The sequence below is a fragment of the Leopardus geoffroyi genome, chromosome E2, assembly GCF_018350155.1.
Source record: "Leopardus geoffroyi isolate Oge1 chromosome E2, O.geoffroyi_Oge1_pat1.0, whole genome shotgun sequence".
Lineage (NCBI taxonomy): Eukaryota > Metazoa > Chordata > Mammalia > Carnivora > Felidae > Leopardus > Leopardus geoffroyi.
In genome coordinates, this window is record NC_059335.1 from 49,512,721 (window position 1) to 49,536,821 (window position 24,101).

Sequence of the window (24,101 nt, forward strand, 5' to 3'; positions counted from 1 at the left end):
TTCATTTTTTTTCAGTTATTTACTTTAAAGAGAGAGAAAAAGCGTGAGTGGGGGAGAGGGGCAGAGAGAGGAGGAGAGGGGAGAGAGAGAGAGAAGGAGAGACTCTTAAACAGGCTCCATATTCAGCAGAGCCTGACATGGGGCTCGATCCCACCACCCTGGGACCACAATGTAAGCCAAAATCAAGAGTCAGACACTCAACCAACGGAGCCATCAGGCGCCCAACACACTAGGAATCTTCAGAGACCCGCCCTCCGTTCTGTCACACAACACTGCACGTTGGCTGTCATCACCCACGTTACAGGTGAGGCAGCTGAGGCTCAGAAAGTTGGGAGAGTACAAAAGATAAAACAGGAGTGTCAAAACTAGGACTTGACCTCAGATGTGCCTAACTCCAAAGCTTTTTCTCCTGAAAAAGGCTCTCTCCCAACCAAGAACAACAAAAGAAAAAAAAATCCATCAACTGAACTTTATCAAAATCAAACCTTTTATGTAACAAAGGACATTATAAAGTGAAAGACAATCTACAGAATTAGACACATACTTGCAAATCATATCTACGATAAGAATCTAGTATCAAGAATATAGAAAGAACTCTGGCAACTCAGCAGCAGAAAGACATACAACCCAATTCCAAGATAAGTAAAGGATGTGCATAGATATCTCTCCGAAAAAGATACACAAATTGCCCACAGGGACATGAAAAGATGCTCAACATCATTAGTCATTAGGGAAATGCAAATCAAAACCACAGTAAGATACCACTTTCTCCCACTAGGATGGCTATGCTTTAAAAATTAAAAAAAAAACAAACAAACAGAAAAACACTAATTCTGGGGACAATGTGGACAAACTGGAACACTGCTGGTAGGACTATAAAACGACTCAGCTACCGTAGAAAAGTCTAACGGTTCCTCAAAAAGTTAAATACAGACTTACCATAGGACCCTGCAATTCCACTCCAAAGTATATACCCAAAACAATTGAAAACAAGTACTCAAAAAACTAATTTACACACACGTCCACTTCCACCTTATTCACAAGAGCCAGCCCAAATGTCCATCAGTGAATGAACGATTAAACAAAACGTGTTATAGCAATACAATGGAATACTACTGAGCCATAAAAAGGAGTAAAGCACAGATACATGGCACAGCATAGTTAAGAAAGCAGACACAAAAGGTCACATATTGTATGTTTCCATTTATATAAAATATCCAGAACACATAAATCCACAGAGACAGAACACAGACTGGTGGCTGTCAGGGGCCGTGGGAGGGGGCATAGGGAGAAACCGCTTCATGGGAGGGGTAAAATTTTATTCTGGAGGGATGAAAATGTTTGGGAACCAGAGAGGGGTGGTGGCTGTGTAACATGTGAATGTAAATGACATTACATTGTCTACTTTAAAAAAAAATTTTTTTTTAATGTTTATTTTTGAGAGAGAGAGAGAGAGAGAGAGAGACAGAGCTCGAGAGAGGGAGACACAGAATCCGAAGCCGGCTCCAGGCTCCGAGCTGTCAGCACAGAGCCCGACGCGGGGCTCGAACTCACGAACCGCAAGATCATGATCTGAGCCAAAGTCGGCCGCGTAACCAACTGAGCCACCCTGGCGCCCCTACATTGTCTACTTTAAAAAGACTGTCAAAAAAAAAAAAAAAAAAAAAAAGGCTATCTCACCATTTGTAAACAAATGCAATGTTAATCCACATGGGCCAAGTATTGACCAGTTAGCCTAAACCAGTCATTCCCAATCAGGGGCTATTTTGCTTCCCAGGAACATTTAATAACGTCTAGAGAAATTTTCGGTTGTCATGGTGATGGGGATGGCGAAGATGCTACTGGCATTTGGTAGGTAGGGGCAAGGGATGCTGCTTCATCTCTTACAATGCACAGGACAGACCCTGCCACAAAGAATTATGTGGCCTGGGAGGTCAGTAGCTCCAAGGTCTAGGACCTCTGGACCCAACGATCAGGGGCTGAGGATGAGAGGGGAGTGGAAGTTGTAAAGCGTAAGCCAACAAAAAGAGCATTCTTCCTAATTCACAGGAAAGGGGTCGGGAATGGGAAAGCAGTAGACTGGCCCTATCTTCTCCTTCAGAACAGCCCCCCCACATCAGTTCGACCGCAGATGTCCATGGTGAGAGTCAGACGTTCAGATTCTTTGTTTGTTTAGAAAGAGAGCAGAAGCAGGGTAGGGGCAGAGAGGGGGAGAGAGAGAGGATCCCAAGCAGGCTCCAGGCTGTCAGCGCAAAGTCCGACACAGGGCTTGAACCCATGAACCGTGAGACCATGACCTGAGATCAAGAGTCAGACACTCAACCGACTGAGCCACCCAGGTGCCCCAGACAGTCAGATGCTATTTTGGAAATGAGGGGAAGAGCGGCTTTTTGTTCCTTCTAAAGCTGACAGCGTTGCTCGTCTTTCTTTTCCTCAGGTGCTTCCCTCTCACAGACTGTCATTTCTGATAAGAACAGACGCAGACAGCACTGTGAATGCTTGCATCCCTTGGATGATAAGCAGGGTTCTTTAAATACTGTTCTTCCAGCCCAGTGCAAAGGAGCCAAAGGTTTAGATCTCTAATTGTTCTAGGAGAGTAGAATGCTGGTGTAGAATCTGACGAAATACCAGTGGTGATCTAGCCTAGATCTTTCTTTCAGTCATGAATCCCTTGAAAAACCTAATAAAATGCATGCGTCTTTTCCTGGAAGAATTCACACAGAAACAGGCACATAAAATCTCAGGGGGTTAGCCGATCTAATGAATCCCAATCAAGAAAGAATCCCTTCCTGGGGCGCCTGGGTGGCTCAGACTCTTGATTTCAGCTCAGGTCACGATCTCACAAGCCACTGTGTTGGGCTCCGTGATGATAATGCTCTCTTCCCCTCTCTCTTTCTCTCAAAATAAATAAATAAACTTTAAGAAAAAGAAAGAATCCCTTCCTTTGAGCGAAAGCATGTGTGGAGTCTTCTGATCCCTCTGAAAACAGTGAAGGTCAGAGTCATGTCCAGTTACATTCCTGCCGGTGAAAACAGGATCTTATCACACAAAGAAATGGAGGCATCTATTCATTTCCCTTTAAAATCTGGAGCTTTAGAAACTCAAGATCTGACACCGATGCGATCAGCAGTTCCGTTCATATATAGATATACGCCATATGTGTATGTATACATATATGTCTTTAATTTGCCTCTCTCTTCCTTTTAGAACCATCCACACTTCTTTTCTGCCTGAGAAATGAGAGTTATATTCTCTTCTCTCCATAGAACATAGACCTACCAGCCCCAGCTCACACTTTTAACAGCCTTTTCCCGTACTCCTTAAATGGCTCACCGAAGCTGCAAAATAGTGCGCAAAGCTGTCATGAGGATTCCACTGCACAGCTCCGATGTCCCACTTGCTCTGGCGAGAGATCTTTCGGTGACCTTCGAAAGGGGCATCTAGATTAACGATGTATAAGAATCGGCGGCTAGGAAAACAACATCAACATGATGACAATATAACAGCATTAGCATTAAGACAGAAAAGCACATTTGGAATTACATATGGTTTGCAAAGAGTGCTCAAAAAATCCCCAGGTTTATATGACGTTTATCTACTCTGAAAGGCATACAAGGGACAGGAGGAATTCAAGGTGACAGTTAAGCAAGTGGAAGCCACGTCCCTGCGAGAGCCTGTCTCCAGAGATGGTCTTCCCGACTGGATCCTTGGGAGTCTGACATCTTCCCGCCAGCTTCAGCTCCAAGCCCACTTTGCTCCAGCCTTTCCCAACTGCTCAGCTAGGGGTAGTTCCGGTTCCCACACAACTCCCACCGCGCTGTTTGCATTGCGACAGCAGCACTGATCTCTGTAGTACAACTACCCATGGTAAGGCTCTGGTCCTGAACCAAACGAGTGGAGCACGGACCAAGTCTCCAGTGTCTGTATGTCCCTCCTCACCAGGCACAGTGCTTGGCATTCAGTAAATGTGTGTTAAACCTATCACTTATCACTTTGCCAAACATCCCGGAGAAAATCTCAAATTCCCTTGCAAGTTGACTACCTGGGAAAGGCAACTAAATCAAGTCTATTGGGAGGGAAATAATAACCAATAAAATGATAACGAAAATAACACATTAAGGGCTGATAATGTTCACGGTGCCAATCAGTATAAAGGATCTGAAAACAGGAATGTCCTGTGTTCCGCCTATTTTCCCTTTGTTTTAAGGGAAAAATCATTGTGTGAATCAACATCTCAGCAGCCATTAATCAGCTGTTGTTAGAGAGCACTTCAAGCCCCAGAGCATCCATGAGGACAGGTGGGCTCAATGGTGAAGAAAAAGATTAACAGTCCCTGCTCAGAAGAGATGGGAAATGCAAGTTAACACGGCCTGTAAAACTCTAGCAGAAACCCCAGAAGAGAAGGTTAGGGGAGAAGAAAGCAAGCACAGGTAAGACAAATTCACAGAACTTTCAGAACTGCTGGTGCAGAACAAAGATCTAGCATCTCTGACCTACTCTGAAGGAATCACTTGATTCTGGAGCAGGCAGGCTGGCATCTTCCTCTCAGCATGAAAAACGGGAAAGCATGACAAACGGGGAAAGGCTGAGAGCGATACACATGGGGCGCCATCAACAGGGGGGCCCAGAGACGTTACAGACCAAGTGCAGAGCAGCAGAAGAAAAGTAGGCACTTCAGGATAAACATACCTGACATATCTTCTTTCTCCCCTGAAGACCCACGAAAGTCAGAGTAAAAACGTACAACACAGAAACCCACAAAGAAAATGAGAGAGGAAATGAAAAGCGGATGGACAAATGGTGATCGATCTAAAGAAGGCAAACACCAAAGTGCCTGCAGAGGGGAAGTGGATGAGAGGCGAGCTGATTCACGCTGCAGAACCGAGGCCGGCTCGGGAGCCGGAGGCTTCAGCCTGCACACAAGGGAAGAGAGGCCTGGAGAACCAAAAGCAGAACAGAACAGGAACTGTTTGAAAGAGGACTAAGGAGAGCGGTTTACACACACCCCACAGAACCCCCTCTCCTTCACCCGGGTGGGGGGGGGGTGATGTGCTTCAGACAAACTACTTCAGAGGAGCCCAGGCCTGGGACAAACGGCGGAGCAGTGTGGGAATATGAGGAGCTGTGCTCAAAACAGGGCAGGAAGTGGAATGTGAGACCCTCAGGCCTCTTCCCCTACAGCTGATCTGTATAGTCTTCACACAGTGACAAAAGGATTCTTCTCAGGGGAAAATGACCAGCCCAAGAAAAGAACAAAAACAAATAAGTAACACAGAACCCAGGAGATAGTGACATCTGGGCACCCTCCAAAACAAGGGTCTGGTTCCCAGACGGCCTCCTTCCAAAGAAGCCCACCATCACACATGTAAACTGATCACTCTTTGACAGTAACAGAGAGCCAGGTGACTATCGATCACCAGAGGAAACCTGAAAGACAGGGACCAATGCAATCAAAAGAAAAAAAAGGAAATGGGTAGTGCCGAGGCAAGAAGAAACCTAGAATATTGTCAGGGAGGTAAAAGAAGACGAGGTAAAGGACAGAGAACAGGAAAGAGCTCCTGGAAATGAAAAGCACAGCTAAAATAAAGAAATCTGATAGAAGAGTAGAAAGTTAAAGCTGAAGGGAACTGTCAGAATGCAAAACAAAAAGGACCAACAGAGAATCCACATAGGATATCCAACACGGACGAACAGCTTCAGAAAGAAGGAGTGCAGGAAATAGAGGGGGGAAATTACCAAAGACACAATGCAGGAAAACTTCTCCAAACTAGAAGACACAGACCTTCCAGATTGAAAGGGCCTTCCCACAGTGCTAAAAATTACTCTCGGTCTTAATCTGAATGGGGATCACATGGGTGTATATATTTTTAAATTTACTCAAGCAGTTAACTCAAGTACATTCTTTACTGTACCTATTTTCAAGTTCAGTATAAGAAAACAATACGGTGAACCTTCAAGATTATGTTGAAAAATAAAACAGGTATGTATGTACCCAAGAACACACCAAAACAGGAATGCTTGCCTGGTTTCCAGTGACATAATCCCATTCCCTCCTTGGATGCTACAAATGGCAATGCCCACATGAGTGAATACAGAGAAGTCTAACATTTGAGACACAGTTATTCCTTAGCACTTGAGTATTTTTTTTAGTGTTTATTTAGTTTTGAAAGAGAGGGAGAAAACGCAAGCAGGGAAGGGCAGAGAGAGAAGGGGGCAGAGGATCTGAAGTAGGCTCTGTGCTGACAGTAGAGAGCCCAATGCGGGGCTCAAACCCATGAGCCGTGAGATTATGACCTGAGCCGAAGCTGGATGCTTAACCAACTGAGCTACCTAGGTGCCCAGCACTTGAGTATTTTGTGGGTTGTGAATATGGCTACATGATGTCAAGTGCATGTCTATTTGTTTAGATAAAACAAGTAATGATGTTTAAAAAAAAAAAAAAAAGAGGGGACCCTCTAAGTGCCCACCACAATGAATGAAAAAAAGACACACGCCAAAGCAGTCACGGTGAAGATTTCACACACCTGGAGATAAAAGGAACGCCGGAGACAAAGACAGCATTTTAAAGCTTCCAAAGAGAAAAAATAGGCCGCATACAAAGTCCAGAATCAGAATGGTATAGGACCTCTCAAAATTACTCTGAGAAAAGAACCCCAAATACTGATTCAACACAACAATTGTTATATAACTATACTGGCAGGAGAGGGAAGTCAGGGACTCACAGAGCAAAGTAAAAGTGCCAAATCCTCATCTACTTTAAAAAGTCAATTGGTAATATCTGGACAAAGCAAGATAACAGAATATTTGTGTATTATTTGGAAAAATGGAGGCAACCCCAGAGAAACAGCTACAAGAGTCTCAAGTAGTTGCTTCTATCGAGTGGGATCAGGATTGGGGAAAAGCTGAGCTAGGATTCTGCTGTCTGACAATATAATCTTTGTAATGCTACTTGACTTTGTCAACTATGTATAGGTATTTCCTTGATTTAAAAAAAAAAAAAAAAAGGTTTAAAAACCTGAGCAGGAAATGAATAATATATCCCCAAAACCACTGGCTTGCCACTTTAAATGGGTAAATTGCATGGTCTGTGAATTATATCTCAATAAAGCTTTTTTTTTTTTTTAATTTTTTTTTTTAAACGTTTATTTATTTTTGAGACAGAGAGAGACAGAGCATGAACGGGGGAGGGACAGAGAGAGAGGGAGACACAGAATCGGAAACAGGCTCCAGGCTCTGAGCCATCAGCCCAGAGCCCGACGCGGGGCTCGAACTCACGGACCGCGAGATCATGACCTGGCTGAAGTCGGACGCTTAACCGACTGCACCACCCAGGCGCCCCAAGCTTTTTTTTTTTTTTAAGTGAGTGCAGAGGGGGCAGTAAAGAAACATATCAATTTTTCCTTGTCTATGCATCCAGTGTGACACAAAAAAATGGATTTGATAACTGTCTCTGGGGATGGGGGTCAAAGAGAAGAGGGAAACTTACTTCCCAATGTAGAGCCTTTTGAATTATTTAAATGTTTGCTATGCTTTTTTTAAGGTAAATTAAAATACGATTTCAAAATAAAATAATGAAACAGAAACTAGTTCGTTATTTAGAAGTGAGTTCATAAACAAGTAAGTTAAAGAAAACACTGCAGACTTAGAGAGGTAGTGAGTATGAAAGGGGAGGGGACTCTGACCATTAAATGGCATTATACTGGTACAATGACAAAGTGATTGGCAAATGCTAGGATGGCCCTTAGTTGCCAGAATGTTAAAAATGTTGGGCTGGAAAACACTAGAGAAATCATGTAGTTCTAGTTCTTCATAATGAAATCAAAGTCCTTCACGAGCAAACCAAAGTCCAGGGAGGCCAACTGGACAAATGTCCAGGGGCTCATCATGAATGGCATTGCCAAACCAGAACCCAGATCCCCTTGAACCTGTGAGACCACACCAGACAGCACCCTTCTGCAGAGTCTGTGCAATAAACAAAAAATTGCAATTGCAAGACCAAACTACCAGTCACGCAAATTTCAAAGGAATGTTATTGCTTACATATTAGGGCAGAGACAAAAATAAACTGCAAGTGATCCCTGTTAAGTACCCCTGAGGTCACTAGGATAGCGGAACTAAACCCTATGACCACAATCCTTAAGGATAAAGAGTATTTTCCAACTTCCCAGAAACCTCTCAATTTGCGATTTGTCCCCAGAAATTGCAGCAGAGCTCACTTACCCGGAGAGCACAGCATGCTGCCCCAGACAGTCCACGGACATTGCGGTTGCCTGTGAGAGAGAACGCAGGGTCAGTTCTGCCAGCAAAGCCAGCTTGGGTTGGGGAAGACAGGTGGGTAGCCTCGTCTGGGGCTTTCCTCTTCCCATGGCCCAGGTAAGTCCCCCGCTGGCAGGTATTATTAGTTCTCTACAGTGGATGCTTTCACTCCCTTCTATTCCTCAACCAGATCTCATACTCACCTTCCTTAATAGGGCAGTTGCTATCTGTTCCCTGACACCAGGATTATATACAAGCAAGCTGGTGTGTTCTAAATTGTGGAGACATCATCTTAGAATTCGGAGAATCTAACTTAGCTTGGAGCTAACAGAGCTACTCAGAGCCCCTTCCAAGCAAAACCTAACCTGGGACATCACACACACATACACACAAACACACCTACCCCACCCCACCCGTCACCCCCATGCCTTTCCAAAGGGCATGGACTTCTCCTCCAAGCTAAATGGGAAGTGGTAATAGTCAAACACCACCCGTGCTGAATCCACGGTCACGTTATTGAGATGCTCAGTTGCCATTTAATCTGAGATTTCTAGCACATTCTAATGATTTCCATTTCCCAGGTCTCCCAGTTCCTAGGGAGCACCATCTTTTCAGGACCACACTGAATCAAATGAGTTTGCATTCAGGCTGAAGCATGAGGCTGACTTAAATCATGGCAGTTACAGCCCTGAATTCTCTTATTTGGACCAGTCCAAATTCTCCTGCATTCTCAAGACATTAGTGCTCCCTCTTATACACCGTCAAGAAATATGTCATAGGTAATGTTGGGGACAAGAAACCAGGGCGCTCTCACTGGAGGCTAAAAAGTGGTTGTTATGCATCCTTCATCCCACTAGAGTCGTGAGCAGAGAAAAGTCCAGCTGGAAAGGCAGGCAGTGAAATGAGATGCGACTTCCACACTCTTCTGAACAATTTATAGATTAGAAGTATGAAAGCAGGCAAGATGGCACCTCCAACCAGGGGCGGTACGATCCTTCCAGGAGGTGTGTGGTAGGCAGAATCCTAAGGTGGCCCCAACATTCTGGGCCCTTGCTGTACAAATTCTCCCCGTTATTCAAATATGAATCTAGGTGCTGCTGTGAAGGGATTTTGCAGATGTGGTTAAGGTCCCAAATCAGTCGGCCTTAAGAGACCTCAAACAACCCAAACGTCCATCAGTAGGTGAATGGACAAACAAAACATGGCACACACACACGACGGCATACGTACTATCGTGCGGATGAACCTTGAAAATACTATGCTAAGCGAAAGAAGCCAAGCACAAAAGAAGACTGCATGATTCCACTTATGAGGTACCTAGGATAGGTCAATTCATAAAAAGGACAAGTAGAAAAGAAGTGGAAGGGGACAGGGAGTGGGGAATGGGGAGTTACTGTTCAGTGAGTACAGAGTTTCTGTTTGAGGGTTGGGGGGAGAGAGAGAAACCTAATCACATCAGCCCTGTAAATCTAGGTCTAGAAGTCGGAAACAGAGGCACTCAGGGATTCTAAGGACGAGGCATTTATGTGAAGAAGATTGCTGCTGGCTGTGGAGGTGGGACCACATGGCAAGTCCCTGAAAGTGGCCTGTAGGAGCTGAGTGTCCCCTAAATAACAACCAGCAAGAAAACAGAGACTTCAGTAAAAAAATGTTTAAAAAGGGGCGCCTGGGAGGTGCCATCAGTTGAGCATCCGACTTCGGCTCGGGTCATGATCTCGGGGTTGACGAGTTCGAGCCCCACGTCAGGCTCTGTGCTGACAGCTCAGAGCCTGGAACCTGCTTCGGATTCTGTGTGTGCCCCTCCCCTGCTCATGCTCTGTCTCAAAAATAAATAAACATCAAAAATTTTTTTTTTAATTTTCTTAAAAGAAGCGCCTGGCTCTGGCTCAGTTGGTAGAGCATGTGACTCTTGATCCTGGGGTCATGAGTTAAACCCCCATGTTGGGTGTAGAACTTACTTAAAAATGAAAGAAGGGGCACCTGGGTGGCTCAGTCTGTTAAGCATCCAACTCTTGATTTCGGTTCAGGCCATGATCTCATGCTTTGTGGGATCAAGCCCCACGTAGGGCTCTGTGCTGGCAGCGCTGAGCCTCCTTGGGATCCTCTCTCTCTCTCTCTCTCTCTCTCTCTCTCTCTCAAAATCAATAATAAACTTAAAAAAAAATGAAAGAGAAGAGAACCCCTTGAGATGATGGTGAGCTAGGAAGGAACCTCCTCCACTCCTTCCAGAATGACAATTATGACAACGAGCATGTGATCCTCTCCTCTTCTCCGAGACCCTGAGAGAGCCAGCATCCAGGCGGGAAGACGCCAGAAATTATGCAAGAAGAAGTGAGGTGTCATTAACCAGGAGCTGGGGAAGAGGTCTCTCCCACCTCCTCCTCAGCCCCCACCTTCCTCCTCTAGTCCCCCAACCTGTGCCAATTGTAGTTTCAGGCAATAAAAAGGCCAAACTTTTTATTCCATAAAACATGAAGGACAAAACTCAAAACTTGAAAAAAGAAGGAAAAGAAAAGAAAACAGGGACCTCAGTCCTCTAACCCCAAGGAGCTGAATTCTGCCAACAACCTGAATGGGTCTCTTAGCAGATTCTTCCTCAGGCCACTGAGCCTCTAGATGAGAACACAGCCAGCTGCCTCCTGGATTTCAGCTTAGGGGACTAAACCGAGAAACCAGCCACGCGGCGCCTGGGATTCTGACAGACAGAACTACGAGCTAATCAGTAGGTACTGTTTCAAGCTGCTTAGTTTGTGGTACAGTGATAACAAAGAGTGACCCAGTAACAATAATTAATAATCATCATCATAAAGTCATGCCCTTTGACTCAAAAACTGCACCTCCAGAATCCATCCAAAACACAGGAAAACTTCTATGCACAGAGTTGCTTGTTTCATGTTATCTACAAGTAAATTATGCATATTTACATAAGGGAGTATCCTGAAAGTGTTTAAAAATGACACGGAAAAATACAGGAGCCAAAAACTGCAAACAGAGTATCATAACTCACCATATCACCTCATCAGAGGAAGTTATTATTTAAAAGGAAGACAAAAAACACTAACTGAGGTTTCCCTACTCCTACCTCAGAAAAAAGGGGCCAACATCATGTTCGTAGCAGCACATTAAGGACGGTCATGCTGGGCTGTCAGGAGAATGCAAAGAGGGAAAGCAGAAAAGAGAAGATCCCCTAACCAGGGTAGAAGCTGGTGCTCTGTGGGGGACAAGAGTCCCCGGAAGGCCTCCTCACCTCAGGGCACCAGGCAGGGACTGGCTGGGAGATGCTAAGTCTGGGCATCAGGGGGTTAAGAACCACAGCAACCCTGTGATCCTGCTGCAAGAGAGGAAGGGAGCCCCAGTGATGGCTAGGAGAGAATTCCCTGCGGGAGAATTCCCCCGCAGCCTGCAGGAAAGGGAGATTAAAGACTTAGAGGAGTAAAGTAGTATTTTATACCTACTATGAACTGAAATTTAAATCAGCTACTTATGCCTTAAAAAACACTGAAGAACATATATCAGAATATTTCAATGGCAGTTGTTCCCACGGGGTTTTTGTCTTACTCCTCTACATGAGCCTACGTTTTTGTACTACTTACATATTTACATGACTTTATAATTAAAAAAAAAAAAAAACTTTTTCTCAAAGGCATCCCAAGCCTCTTCTGTTTCCATGCTTCCGTCCTAGCCTCAGTCCTCAATGCCTGCGGCCTGGCGGACACAACCTCAGACGGTGCGCCTTCCCCACTCCTCTGTTCCACCCGACACGGAACTTCTGAAAGTTCAGACTACATCGCTCCACTGCTCCAAAACCTTCCTTGGTTTTCTACTGAAGACTGAAGACAATCAACCGGAAATCTTCCAAACTGGATGCTTCCAGAACTTTTTAGTCTGACCTTCCTTCTCTTCTTGCCCAGGCCACACCCATTCAAAGCTCTTACCTTTCTCCAAGGTCAGCGATGCTCCCAATTCTAAAGAGATGCTTAAGTTCCTCCTCCCATCTGGAAGGTCCTTCTCGCCTGCTCTGCTGTTGAAATTCTACTCATCTTTTAAGTCCCAAGACATATGTCCCCTAAGAACCTCACCCAGAGTCTGCCGTAGGGATTCCACCCTCTCCCAAAGCACCTTCTCTGCCCCCCGTCACAGGGCTTGCTGTCACTTGCCATGTGGTAGTGGCTGCTGCACACGTTTATCTTCTCCTACTAATTGGGGAGCCCCCAGAAGGCAGGGTCCATCTTCTTTCTCCCAGAGCACCCAGCAAGGTACTTTGTACATGCAGGTGCTCTGTGAACATCTTCTGTTTGGAAGATAGGTCAGAACCAGGTCAAAATCTGGGTCCTTCCTTTCCAAAATGTGCCAAGGCACTCCTTGACATCTCAAAGAATTTTTTCAGTAGCTTCCCTTGGTAATTTATCATCCATGAATTTATCTACATCTGTAAAGTTCCTTCACTTCTTTAATGCCTTCTAGAATAATAAACTTTAGTAGTTTGCTGTCTGCTCTGTGAAAACTTCAACAAGAATAGAAACATTTGACGAACCAAATGTGTGCACCTTACTCACACTTTATAATGTAAAATTCCAATCATATCTTCTCTCAGCCTTTGTTTTTAAGGTACTAAAAAGTCCTCTCCTGACTGCAGGAAAACAAACTTACTGCTCAGAACTGCTCCCTGTCAAAAGAGGTTATCTTTAGGAGCACCTGGGTGGCTGGGTCAATTAAGCATCCAACTTTGGCTCAGATCATGATCTCACCGTTCATGGGTTCGAGGCCTGCATAGGACTCTGTGCCGACAGCTCAGAACCTGGAGCCTGCTTCAGATTCTGTGTCTTCCTCTCTCTCTCTCTCTCTGCCCCTCCCCCGCTCGTACTCTCTCTCTCTCTCTCTAAAAAATAAACATTAAAAAAAAAAAGAGAGAGAGACCTTTAAACATAAGAGAATAAAGTTTCTAAACTTGTTCTAAGCCCTTGTTCTTCCAATTGCAGGATGGGAGCTTTTGTGACACACTTCAGGAGTCGTATGACCTTTCTGAAATAACACAACCATGGCGCAGACAGTGGCACTTGATTCTTGTTGGCCTGGAAAATATGTAATTAATAATTTGGAAAAAGCTGGCTAACTGAAGGCTACTAAAAAGATATCAACTCCAAGAGACTGTGTAGGCCTCTGTACACGAATGGATGCTGCTCTGGTTTAAAAAGCCATTTCTGCACGAAGCCAGCTGTGTTTGTAAGCGCTTGATTTCACCAAACCAAGAAAACTGACCACAGTTTATCAAAAGGAAGAAAGACTCTACATGGCATTTCTGCATGTGTAAAATGGAAATCATCTGGCACAGCAGAAAGGGTGTGCACGGGCTTTGGGGTCAGAATTGGATTAAATACTGTCTTTTACCACTTCTCAAGTGTACAATAGAAAACGATCCAGCAAAGGTTGTCACAGACCTCTGGTGTTGTTGAAATTAGCAGATACTTTTTATTAGCTATTTTAGTTGATTTCATGGCAGTATCAGAACTAATGATCACTCTCTCCTTAGGACCTGTGGCTTCCGTAACAGGACTCTCCGCTGGGACCTAACTCTGGACGTCCCTTTCTAGTCTGTTCCTAATCAATCCATTTCTCCCCATCTCTGCCTCAGCTCAGGACTTGTCGGTCCTCACCTGGAAAGAGACACCCATCTACCACCAGCCCAGCTCCACCCTCAGGGCTGGTGCTGGGTCGCACAGCTCGCAGGATGAAGGACAACACCCTTAGCATGACATTAAAGATCACTTAAGACCTCTCTCTGGCTCACTTCTACAGTCCATCTTAGGCCTCTCACCTTCCAACCCCGTCCCAACATTCCCGCCATGATGAATTTGTTATCATGAATTCCCTCCAGCCCTCCAAATCCAAGCAAGCACCACCCTCTCACCTCCGGACCCTCACATCAGCCACTTCCTCCGCCTGGGTGACCCTTCTCTCCATGCTTCACCTGGCCGAGGCCTTCTTGTCCTTCAGGATTCAGTTCAGGCTCATCCCAGGAAGTTATTCTGACCCATCCCCTCTGGCACACACCAGGGAGTCACCTGTGCTTCCACAGGACCCAAGGCTTATCTCTACGTAGTACTTGTGGTACTTTATAATAATCCCCTATTTACTATTACATGACCTCGGTCTGACTGCAATTCCTTAAGGGTAAAAACCAATTCACAAGTACAATGCCTAGCACAGCACATGGCGTGTACTCAATAAATGCTACCTATCATAGACAATATAGGTCTTAAAAGCTCATGCTGTACAAAAACTTGTACACAAACGTTCATGACATCGTTAGTCCTCACAGGCAAAAAGCGGAAACCACCCAAATGTCCAACAATTGATGAATGGATAAACAAAACGTGATATATCCCTACAGTGAAATATTATTCAACCCTAAAAAGGACTGAGCTTCTGATACATACATATGAATGAGCCTTTAAAAGAACTAAGTGAAAGAAGTCAGTCACAAAGACCACATAGTCTAGGATTCCATTTCTATGAAACGTCCAAAGAGGCAGATCTATAGAGAAGCAAGCAGATTAGTAATTGCTTAGGGCTGGGGGGGGGGGGGGGGGGGGGGGGGGGAGGGGGGAGCTGAAGGATAGGGGGCAGGGGAGGTGATGTCTAAAGGGTACAAGGTTTCTTCCTAGGGTGATGAAAATGTTCTAAAAATGACTGTGGTGATGGTTTCACTCTGTGAATGTACTAAAACCCACTAAATTGTGTACATTTTAAACAGGTGAATTATACAAGAGGTGAATTAGATCTCAATAAAACTGCTATCCTCCGCCCCCCCCCCCCAAAATTGATAAATACAGTGTGCTCTTGGTTTCGGGACTAGATTCACATGATTCATCACTTAGATACAACACCCACTGTTCATCCCAACAAGTGCCTTCCTCAATGTCCATCATCCATTTTTCCCTCTCCCCTGCCCCTCCATCAACCCTCAGTTTGTTCTCTGTATTTAAGAGTCTCTTATGGTTTGCCTCCCTCTCTGAAACTATTTTTTTCCCTTTCCCTTCCCCCATGGTCTTCTGTTAAGTTTTTCAAATTCCACATATGAGTGAAAACATGATATCTGTCTTTCTCTGAACGACTTATTTCACTTAGCATAATACCTTCCAGTTCCATTCACGTTGCTGCAAATGGAAAGATTTCATGCTTTCTCATTGCCAGGTAGTCTTCCATTGTATATATAAACCACATCTTCTTTATCCATTCATCAGTTGACGGACATGTGGGCTCTTTCCATACTTTGGCTACTGATGATAGTGCTGCTGTAAACATTGGGGTACATGTGCCCCTATGAATCAGCACTCCTGTACCCTTTGGATAAATTCCTACTAGTGCTGTTGCTGGGTCGTAAGGTAATTCTATTTTTAATTTTTTGAGGAACCTCCACGCTGTTTTCCAGAATGGCTGCACTAATGTGCATTCCAACAGTGCAAGAGGGTTCCCGTTTCTCCTCATCCTCACCAACATCTGTTGTTTCCCGAGTTAACATTTTCATCTTTTAGAAAACAACCGGTATGATACTTTACAAATGGTCAGGGGACACTGAATTTGGAGATGGATTGCATTACCAATCCATTTTAGATTTACAGTTAAATTTTGGTGCAAACACAATGGTTCTGTTAGAAAGCTCATCTCTCTGGGAAGATAATATATAGCTTCATAGGGCTATCTTGCTACCCTGATTCAATGCAAAAGAAAGCCTCCCTACAGAGACCACTGCTACCTGCAGAACAAAAGCCAACGTTTATTTCTTCAAATAAACTAGCAAAGAAATCAACTCTTCCTCTTTCAACCTCAGCTGAATTAGAAAGAGCTGTTCAAAAATATGAAAACACTTTGCCTATTCATCCTTCCAAATGATGCAAAGTGGAAACATCCAATCAGTGCAAATCAGAGCTGGGTCAGCTCCCCGAAAATCAGTTTGTCACATGCCTGAGCAATGACTGTAACGTATGTACTATCAGATTTCATAGAATAAAACCACAAACTGAAACCCACTGACATAAAAAGGATCAGAGCATTTCCAATGACAATATCCAATCTCTTTAAATCAGAGACAGCCACTGCTGCCAAGGCTGCTTTTGAACCATCCTTGTCTAATGCTTTCTAGAGGTTTGTATCCGAGGTTCTGTTCACACACTCAGCACAATAGGTGTTTCTTGGGAAGTCTCCGTCTAATATGAGAACATCCTCACGTTCCCACAAGCTAAGATGGCACAGAGTGGGTATCGCTAGGAAGATCACCTAACCTTTCTGAATCTCAGGTTCCATGTCCGTAAAATAAGAGGGTAGACGGGCTGTCTTCCACGGGTCCTCTCGGCTCCATAAGGCTATCTTGTCGGGCTGTTTCTTGCTTCCTTACACAAGCTTTCTAATATAATCATAATAATTAACACATAGCAAGCCATTAATATATGCCGATCACTGTGCTAAGCGCTCTATGTTGATTATCTCACTCAATCCTCACATTAACTGTCAGGCGGTGTGCAGAAAAGAGTTACCCCAGCAGGCAGGAGACTGCTAACCTCAGAAAGGCCTGCTTGCAAGGCTGGCTTTCGGCTGGTGTCTGGGAACTTGGATTTGGAGTGTTCCCACCATTCCCTAACTGATAAGAGTGGCTCACTGTGCCTACGCTATGTGTACAAACAATGTGGTTTATGCTGAGCGCCTGCCGCCCTGCTGGGGGTGTGCGATTGTGATTCATGCGCTCCAGAGGGAGCCTGGGTGACCCGCCCCAGATAAAAACCTTGGGCACTGAGTCTCTAATGAGCTTCTCTGGTACATTTCACATGCGTTGCTATAATTCAAAACTGGAGGAATTAAGCATGTCTGAGGGACTCCATTGGGAAAGGTCTCTTGCACCCAGTTTCCTCCAGACTTCACGCCATGTGCCTTTTCGCTTTGAATTTGCTTTGTGTCCTTTCACTGTAATAAATCGTAATTGCAAATACGGCTGTGAATCCTCCTAGTGAAACCAGGAGTGGTGCGGGGGATCCTGGACACAGGCAGATACTATTACTCTTGTTCTATGTATAAAGAAACTGAAGCTTAAAAGGAACTAATGTGCCCAAGATCACATGGCAGATAGATGACATAACCTGGGTCCTGACGCTGTGCTCCAGCTCCAAACTCTTAAACTCTTGGCTGGACATACTCTTCCCCTATTCATGACTGCATCTTTACATCAAAAGTTCTAGAAAACAAATAATTTGCAGAATTCACAGCATAATAGTCACTTTCACCAAAAACAGCTCTACTATGCCCTTCCATCCCCATAGTTTTCAAAATGAACTTTCAGGGAAACTAGGAAAGCTGGGACCAAAGCTGGACTGCTCCAGGAAAATGTCTGGACTATATTAACTATTCATAGCCTTTTAGTTAAAGAATTTGCCGAGTTGTGTTTTATTTTTGATTTGTTTATTTAGAGCAAAAAAAAAAAAAAAAGCCCCAATTTTTATCTGTCTGGACGAGTTGCTGTAATGTTGAGACTAATAAGTCACCTACCATTAGGGAAGCAAGGAATACACTTTCTGCTGAGATGCTTCATTTTTAATTTCAAAAAGAAACAGAGTAGCAAGAAAAAAATTTATTGGAGAATGTCTCTATGAACCTAGAATATAGATTTTTCTTAAATAGACTGAAAAAGCATAACCTATAAATTCAACTGCATTAAAAATACACTTCTAGGGGCTCCTGGGTGGCTCAGTCGATTAAGTGTTGGACTCCTGACTTCAGCTCAAGTCATGATCTCACGTTCGTGGGATCAAAGCCCACATCAGGCCCTGAGCTGGCAGCACAGAGTCGACTTGGGATTCTCTCTCTCCCTCTCTCTCTCTGCCCCTGCCCAGTGCGTGGACCTGTGCCCATGCACGTTCTCTCTCTCTCAAAATAAGCAAACAGTAAAAAAAATTTTTTTCAATAAAATAGAATCTTCAAAAAGAGAGAGAGAGAGAGAGAGAAGAAAGAAAGAAAGAATGAATGAAGGAACAAACTCGACCACAGTGTGAAGAAGTGAAAGGCTGCTTAAAAATGATGAAAACCTTAGTGGAGTCTGTAAGACTAAAGGGGAAAAGAACTGTACATAAGCACCGCACTCCGGCTGATAAAGTCACTCCTACAAGGGTACAGGTTAACAATTCTGAAACGACTATCCATGTATTTTGGAATGAACAATTAAGTAAATGGACAGAGGATGGCTGGGGGCCCGTTTCTCGTGACTGGCGTGGGAGATTACTGACAAGCAAAGGGTGGAGCCACAACGACACTTGTGGTAATGACTTAGAGTAGATGTTAAATATGAACTCCCGTTCAGCTTAATATACAGATGGTTACATATACGTACACTTACAGATACACACATATTCATGGATTAGTAGTATATTTCCTGTTTTGTCATATGAGTGCCTGGAAGCGATGACACCCAAGAGCAACGAGCACATCTGTAACCAGGTTTTAGTATCTGATGTCATTCTCCAATAAAAGAAACCAGGACTCCTTGGACAAATGGCTAATTCTGGGACTGGGGCAGGAAAATATACATGATGAGAGTTAAGCATCTTACAGTGCCAGAAAATAAGGAAGTACTTTGTATTTTAAAAATATACAAACAAGTGGAAACAACGATGGGGGTCATGCCAAAGGAATACATGAAACATCTGAAAGAGCTCCCAATGGTGAAAACTGGGACAATTGGAGCAACAAAATAAATATAGTAAAATAAAGTAGTATCGGATTATAATCCAAGGTATAAAATATATATCACACTGATACAAGCAACTAATTCAAGAAAGAAAGAAAGAAAGAAAGAAAGAAAGAAAGAAAGAAAGAAAGAAAGAAAGAACACTCCACTGTTTAAATTCAGGCCTCATGGGGGAGCCTGGACGGCTCAGTTGGTTGAGCGCCCAACTTCAGGTCAGGTCATGATCTCACGGTTCACGGGGTCAGGCCCTGTGTCAGCCTCTGTGCTGACAGCTCAGAGCCTGGAGCCTGCTTCCGATTCTGTGTCTCCATCGCTCTCTGCCTCTCCTTTGCTTGTGCTCTGTCTCTATCTCTCAAAAATAAACAAACATTAAAAACAATTTTTTTTTTATTTAAAAATAAATAAACAAACTTAGGCTGCATATACAGACGATTTTCCAAATAGTGTAGTATAAACAGAAGGCAAAAAGAGTAAGTTTAGAGTAGACAAACCTGACAAGCACTACTTCAGCCAGGTCAACGTCAACAGCGATATGTCACTTTCACAGTAAGTACCGTTGATACGATGTGATGAGAATGATACTTTATCTCTAGGGTCCTCCCCGAAACCCATAAGCCCAGTGTAATCACGAGAAAGACCATCAGACAAACCCGAACTGAGGGATATTCCACAAGACACCTGACTGGTATTCCTCAACACTGTCAAAGTCATCAAAGACATCATCTGAGAAACTGTGACAGCCAAGGAGCCTGAGGAGATGCATGTAAACGTAATGTGGCGTCCTGAATGGAATCCCAGAGCAGAAAAAGGACATTGGGTGAAAACTAAGGAAATCTGAGTAAAGTATGGATTCGAGTTAAGTATCAATATTGATTTGTTAATTGTAGAAAATATACCATACTAGTATAGGATGTTTTTGTAAATATTTTTAAAGTTTTTACCTATTTTTAGAGAGAGCACAAATGTGCACAAGAGTGAACACAAATGTGAAATTAAAAAGAAGAAGAAGAAGAAGAAGAAGAAGAAGAAGAAGAAGAAGAAGAAGAAGAAGAATATAGCGCTCAAACTCACAAATTGTGAGACCATGACCTGAGCTGAAACCAAGAGTCAGAGGCTTAACCAACTGAACCACCCAGGCACCCCAGAGTATAAGATGGTTTTTAATAGGGGGAAATGGGTGCAGGGTATATGGGAACTCTCTGTACTATCTTCCCAATTTTTCTGTAAGTCTAAAATTATTCTAAAACTTATTTTTAAAACTATGAACATCTAAACACCTTTTTCCTAATTCGTGTTAATAGTGTTCATCAACATAATTGATTTTTTTACACTTATTAACTCAACAAATATTTACTGAGTGCTACTGCATACCAAGCACCCCTCAGGGTGCTCCCCCTGCAGCAGCCGGCGAAAGATGAAAATAAACAGTGACTGAGGGCGAAAGTGGTACAAGATGCGATCTGAGAAGTAGGCAGAGACCAGCCCACAAAACAGTCTAAAATAAGGAATTTATATTCTACACTCCATGCAATAGGAAGTCACTGAAGCATTTTCATCAAAGGAGGGATATGAACAAAATAAGGTTTTAAAAAAATCACCTTGATATTTTATCACAGCTGTAACCATAATCGCCAAAAAGTGGTAACAACTTGAATATCCATCAACGGGTGTATGGATAGACTGTGGCCTCTGCATACACTGGAATACTACTGGTGGGCAATAAAAAAGAAGAGACTAACTGGGATGCTTAACAACCAACATAGATGAATGTCAAAGGCACTGGGTCAAGGGTGATAGGCCAGGTTTAAAGGGCTCCACACTGTACAATCCTTGTCTTACATAAACCACCTCAGCAGCTGCCAGAGGGTGGAGCTATGACTGTCTACACAGGGGCACCAGGGAACTGTGTGGCGGGGTTCTGTATTTTAATTGTGGTGGTGGCTACAGGACTACGTACAGTGGCCAAACTCAACAAATTTTACACTTAAAAGGGGGAATTGTTTATTAACTATACTTCAATAAACTTGGTTTTAAAAAAAACCACTCTGGGGGAGCCTAGATGGCTCAGCAATTTAAGCATCTAACACTTGATTTCAGCTCAGCTTATGATCTCACGGTTTGTGAGTACGAGCCCCATGCTGATTACTTGGAACCTGCCTGGGATTCTCTGTCTCCCTCTCTCTCTGCACCTCTCCTGTTCATGAGCGCATACACTCTCTCTCTCCCAAAATAAACAAACTTAAAAAAAAAAAAAGAAAAGCCTTTAAGGGCACCTGAGTGGCTCAGTTGGTTAAGCGTCTGACTTCAGCTCAGGTCATGATCTTGAGGTTCGTGAGTTCGAGCCTGGCGTCAGGCTCTGTGCTCACAGCTCGGAGGCTGGAGCCTGCTTTGGATTCGGTGTCTCCGTCTCCCTCTGCCCCTCCCCTGCTCACGCTCTCTCTCTCTCTCTCTCTCTCGCTCTTTCAAAAATAAAATAAAAAGCATTTAAAAAAATATTTTAAACAAAATAAAATAAAAGCCTTTAAAAAAAACCACTCGGCTCTGCGGAAGATGAAGTGGAAGGAAGCAAAAAGCCGGGATGCAGGAAAAGTGGTGCTGAGTATGTCCAACTACTTTGGAATACTGAGTTTTAGACACCTCATGGCTGCCAAAGCAGAGACATTAGGCAAACTGTTGCCATGGGTTTGGATTCCTGTCTTCATCAGACTCCTATTCTGAACTGTTTCTGCTCTTCCCGTTGGTTTAGAGCTTGTGAACTGCACATTCCACCATCTTACGTCTTTGAGAGTGAAACTATTTCATCTCCAATGCAAGAGCATAGCTACTAGCTACAAGTGGCTATTTAAATGTCAATTAATTAAATTTTAATTAAATAAAAAATGCAATTTCTTGGTTGCCCTAGCCCCATTTCAAGTACTCAACGGTCACATTTCCATCAATACAGAAAATTCTACTGGACGGTGTTGCTCTAGAAAGTTATCTCTAAGTTTTCTTACAGTCTTAACACTCATCGATTCCAGGGATCACTTCGGAGCAGTTGCCAAGCACCACAGGTTCTTTACTACTATCAGTGACAGGGACACCTCAAGGTGTTTTATAAAGTGCATGACTCTTGTAGAAAATGTGAAAAAAAGAGTTTCAGCTGCAGCACCTGGGTGGCTCAGCCGGTTAAGCATCTGACACTCGATTTCAGCTCAGGTCATGATCTCACAGCTCATGGTTTGTGAGTTCGAGCCCCACGTCGGACTGGGCACTGACAGTGCTGAGCCTGCTTGGGATTCTCTCCCCCCCCCTCCCCCCCGCCCCACCTGCACTACGCATGTGCACGGGTTCTCTCACTCTCTCAAAATAAATAAATAAAAACTGCAAAAAATAAATAAAAATTAATAATAAAAGAATATCATAAAGAGACTACCATCAATAAAGAAACCATCAATAAAGAACTTAATTCCAGGGCACCTGGGTGGCTCAGTTGGTTGAGGGTCCGACTTCAGCTTAGGTCCTGATGTCATGGTTCATGAGTTCAAAACCCACATGGGGCTCTGTGCTGACAGTTCAGAGCCTGGAGCCTGCTTCAGATTCTGTGTCTCCCTCTCTCTCTGCCCCTACCCCGCTCATGCTCGCTCTCTCTCTTTCAAACATAAATAAACATTAAATAAGAAAAAAAAAATCTTAATTCCAAACAATTCTTTTAAAGAAAAAAAAAAGCTTCACCTTTCAGGCTGGGGGTTTTCTCTGAAAAACCAAAATGCTTTAAGTTTTTAAAAAACAATTTAAAAACAATTTTTTTTAATGTTTATTTATTTTTGAGAGAGAGAGAGAGCAAACAGAGGAGGGGCAGAGAAAGAGGAGACACAGAATCTGAAGCAGGCTCCAGGCTCTGAGCTGTCAGCACAGACCACAACTCTGGGTTCAAACCCACAAGCCATGAGATCATGACCTGAGCCGCAGTTAGATGCTCAACCAACTGAGCCACCCAGGTGCCCCTAAAAAACTATTGTTAAAAGAGGCAGGGTGTTTTGAAAAGTTTATTGTTCTGGCTTTCCTTTTCAAAAACACAATATGAAGAGTTTTGATTTTTTCTGTCTGAATGAAACAGTTAATAAAGCGGGTCCAGATCCCTCCCCGTTGCCACCAGAAACAACCACAAAACCCTGCTAATTCAAACTAGGTTGCACCTTTCCAAACGAATAGAAAAATATAAAAAGAAAAAGAGAAGCTCCCGCAAGGCAGTTAAATTGCCCAATTTACTTTGTTCTCTTTCTATGACAACTGCTGTTCAGATTTAATTATTTGGTATTACTTCATACATCCTAATATATGTGTCAGCACCCTCTCAGCAGGCCTCTTCAATTACATCTCCATAGAGAAGGAGGGGTGGGACTACCTGGGTTTCAGTGAGAATTAAAGCATTTGCAGATTAGTAGCTTCCAAATTAGCAGGCTCAGAGGTACCATACATGACTCTGTTGTTAGTCCCTGTGAAAGCAATTAACAAGGAGGGCAACAGGAGTACACTTCTTTTTCCCTAGGAGTCTGGCGACTCCCTTGGGGACAGCAGGCCTCCCAAGACACCGTGCTGACAGTGCAAAATGTCTCAGAAACCTTTAATCCGAATGCTGCAGCTCAAATTCTCCCTGGGTGCTATGTATCAGCGGGGACCACAGAGCAAAGCGGTGGGTGGCTCCTCCACTCATTAATCTTTGTGGCAAAAAAAAAAAAAAAGGGGGATGGAGTTTTAGAAAGAAGAAACCACATCACCCCTTGATGTAATCCAGAGTCCCCTTCAGTATAATTCACCTGAGTACTGATACAGTGTGCGCTGTGCCCCAGGCAAGGGCTCAATAAATTCCTGTTGAATCAATCTGTGAATGAAAGCCTGGCCCACAGAAGGTAGTCAATAAATATCTGTTGAATAAATGGAGAATCACCAAGACCCTGTCCTCAGTGATGGAGTAGGGGAAATGGGATATTTATTGTGGAATGACTGTATGACAGATTCCTACAGACCGAAGCAAAGTAGTGCAATGAACCCAACAAGATTCCTGGGGCCGGATGCTTGCATTCAAATGCCAATCTGGCCAACATAATGGGAGGCCTTGGCCAAGTCACTT

The 24,101-nt window shown here is 43.7% G+C and overlaps 1 protein-coding gene across 7 annotated transcripts in view; it reads right to left on the reverse strand.

The window, feature by feature from the left end:
• Positions 1 to 24,101, reverse strand: part of WDR59 (WD repeat domain 59) — an 89,753-nt gene that overhangs the window by 64,509 nt on the left and 1,143 nt on the right. For 5 of the 7 annotated variants that reach the window (XM_045443541.1, XM_045443546.1, XM_045443542.1 and 2 more), the window contains exons 2-3: positions 8,221 to 8,270; positions 3,334 to 3,469 (exon numbers count right to left, since the gene is read on the reverse strand). In XM_045443541.1, coding sequence (XP_045299497.1) covers positions 3,334 to 3,469; positions 8,221 to 8,270 — 186 coding nt within the window. The remainder of the gene's footprint in view (positions 1 to 3,333; positions 3,470 to 8,220; positions 8,271 to 24,101) is intronic. The other 2 variants (XM_045443545.1, XM_045443544.1) reach the window with 2 other exon arrangements.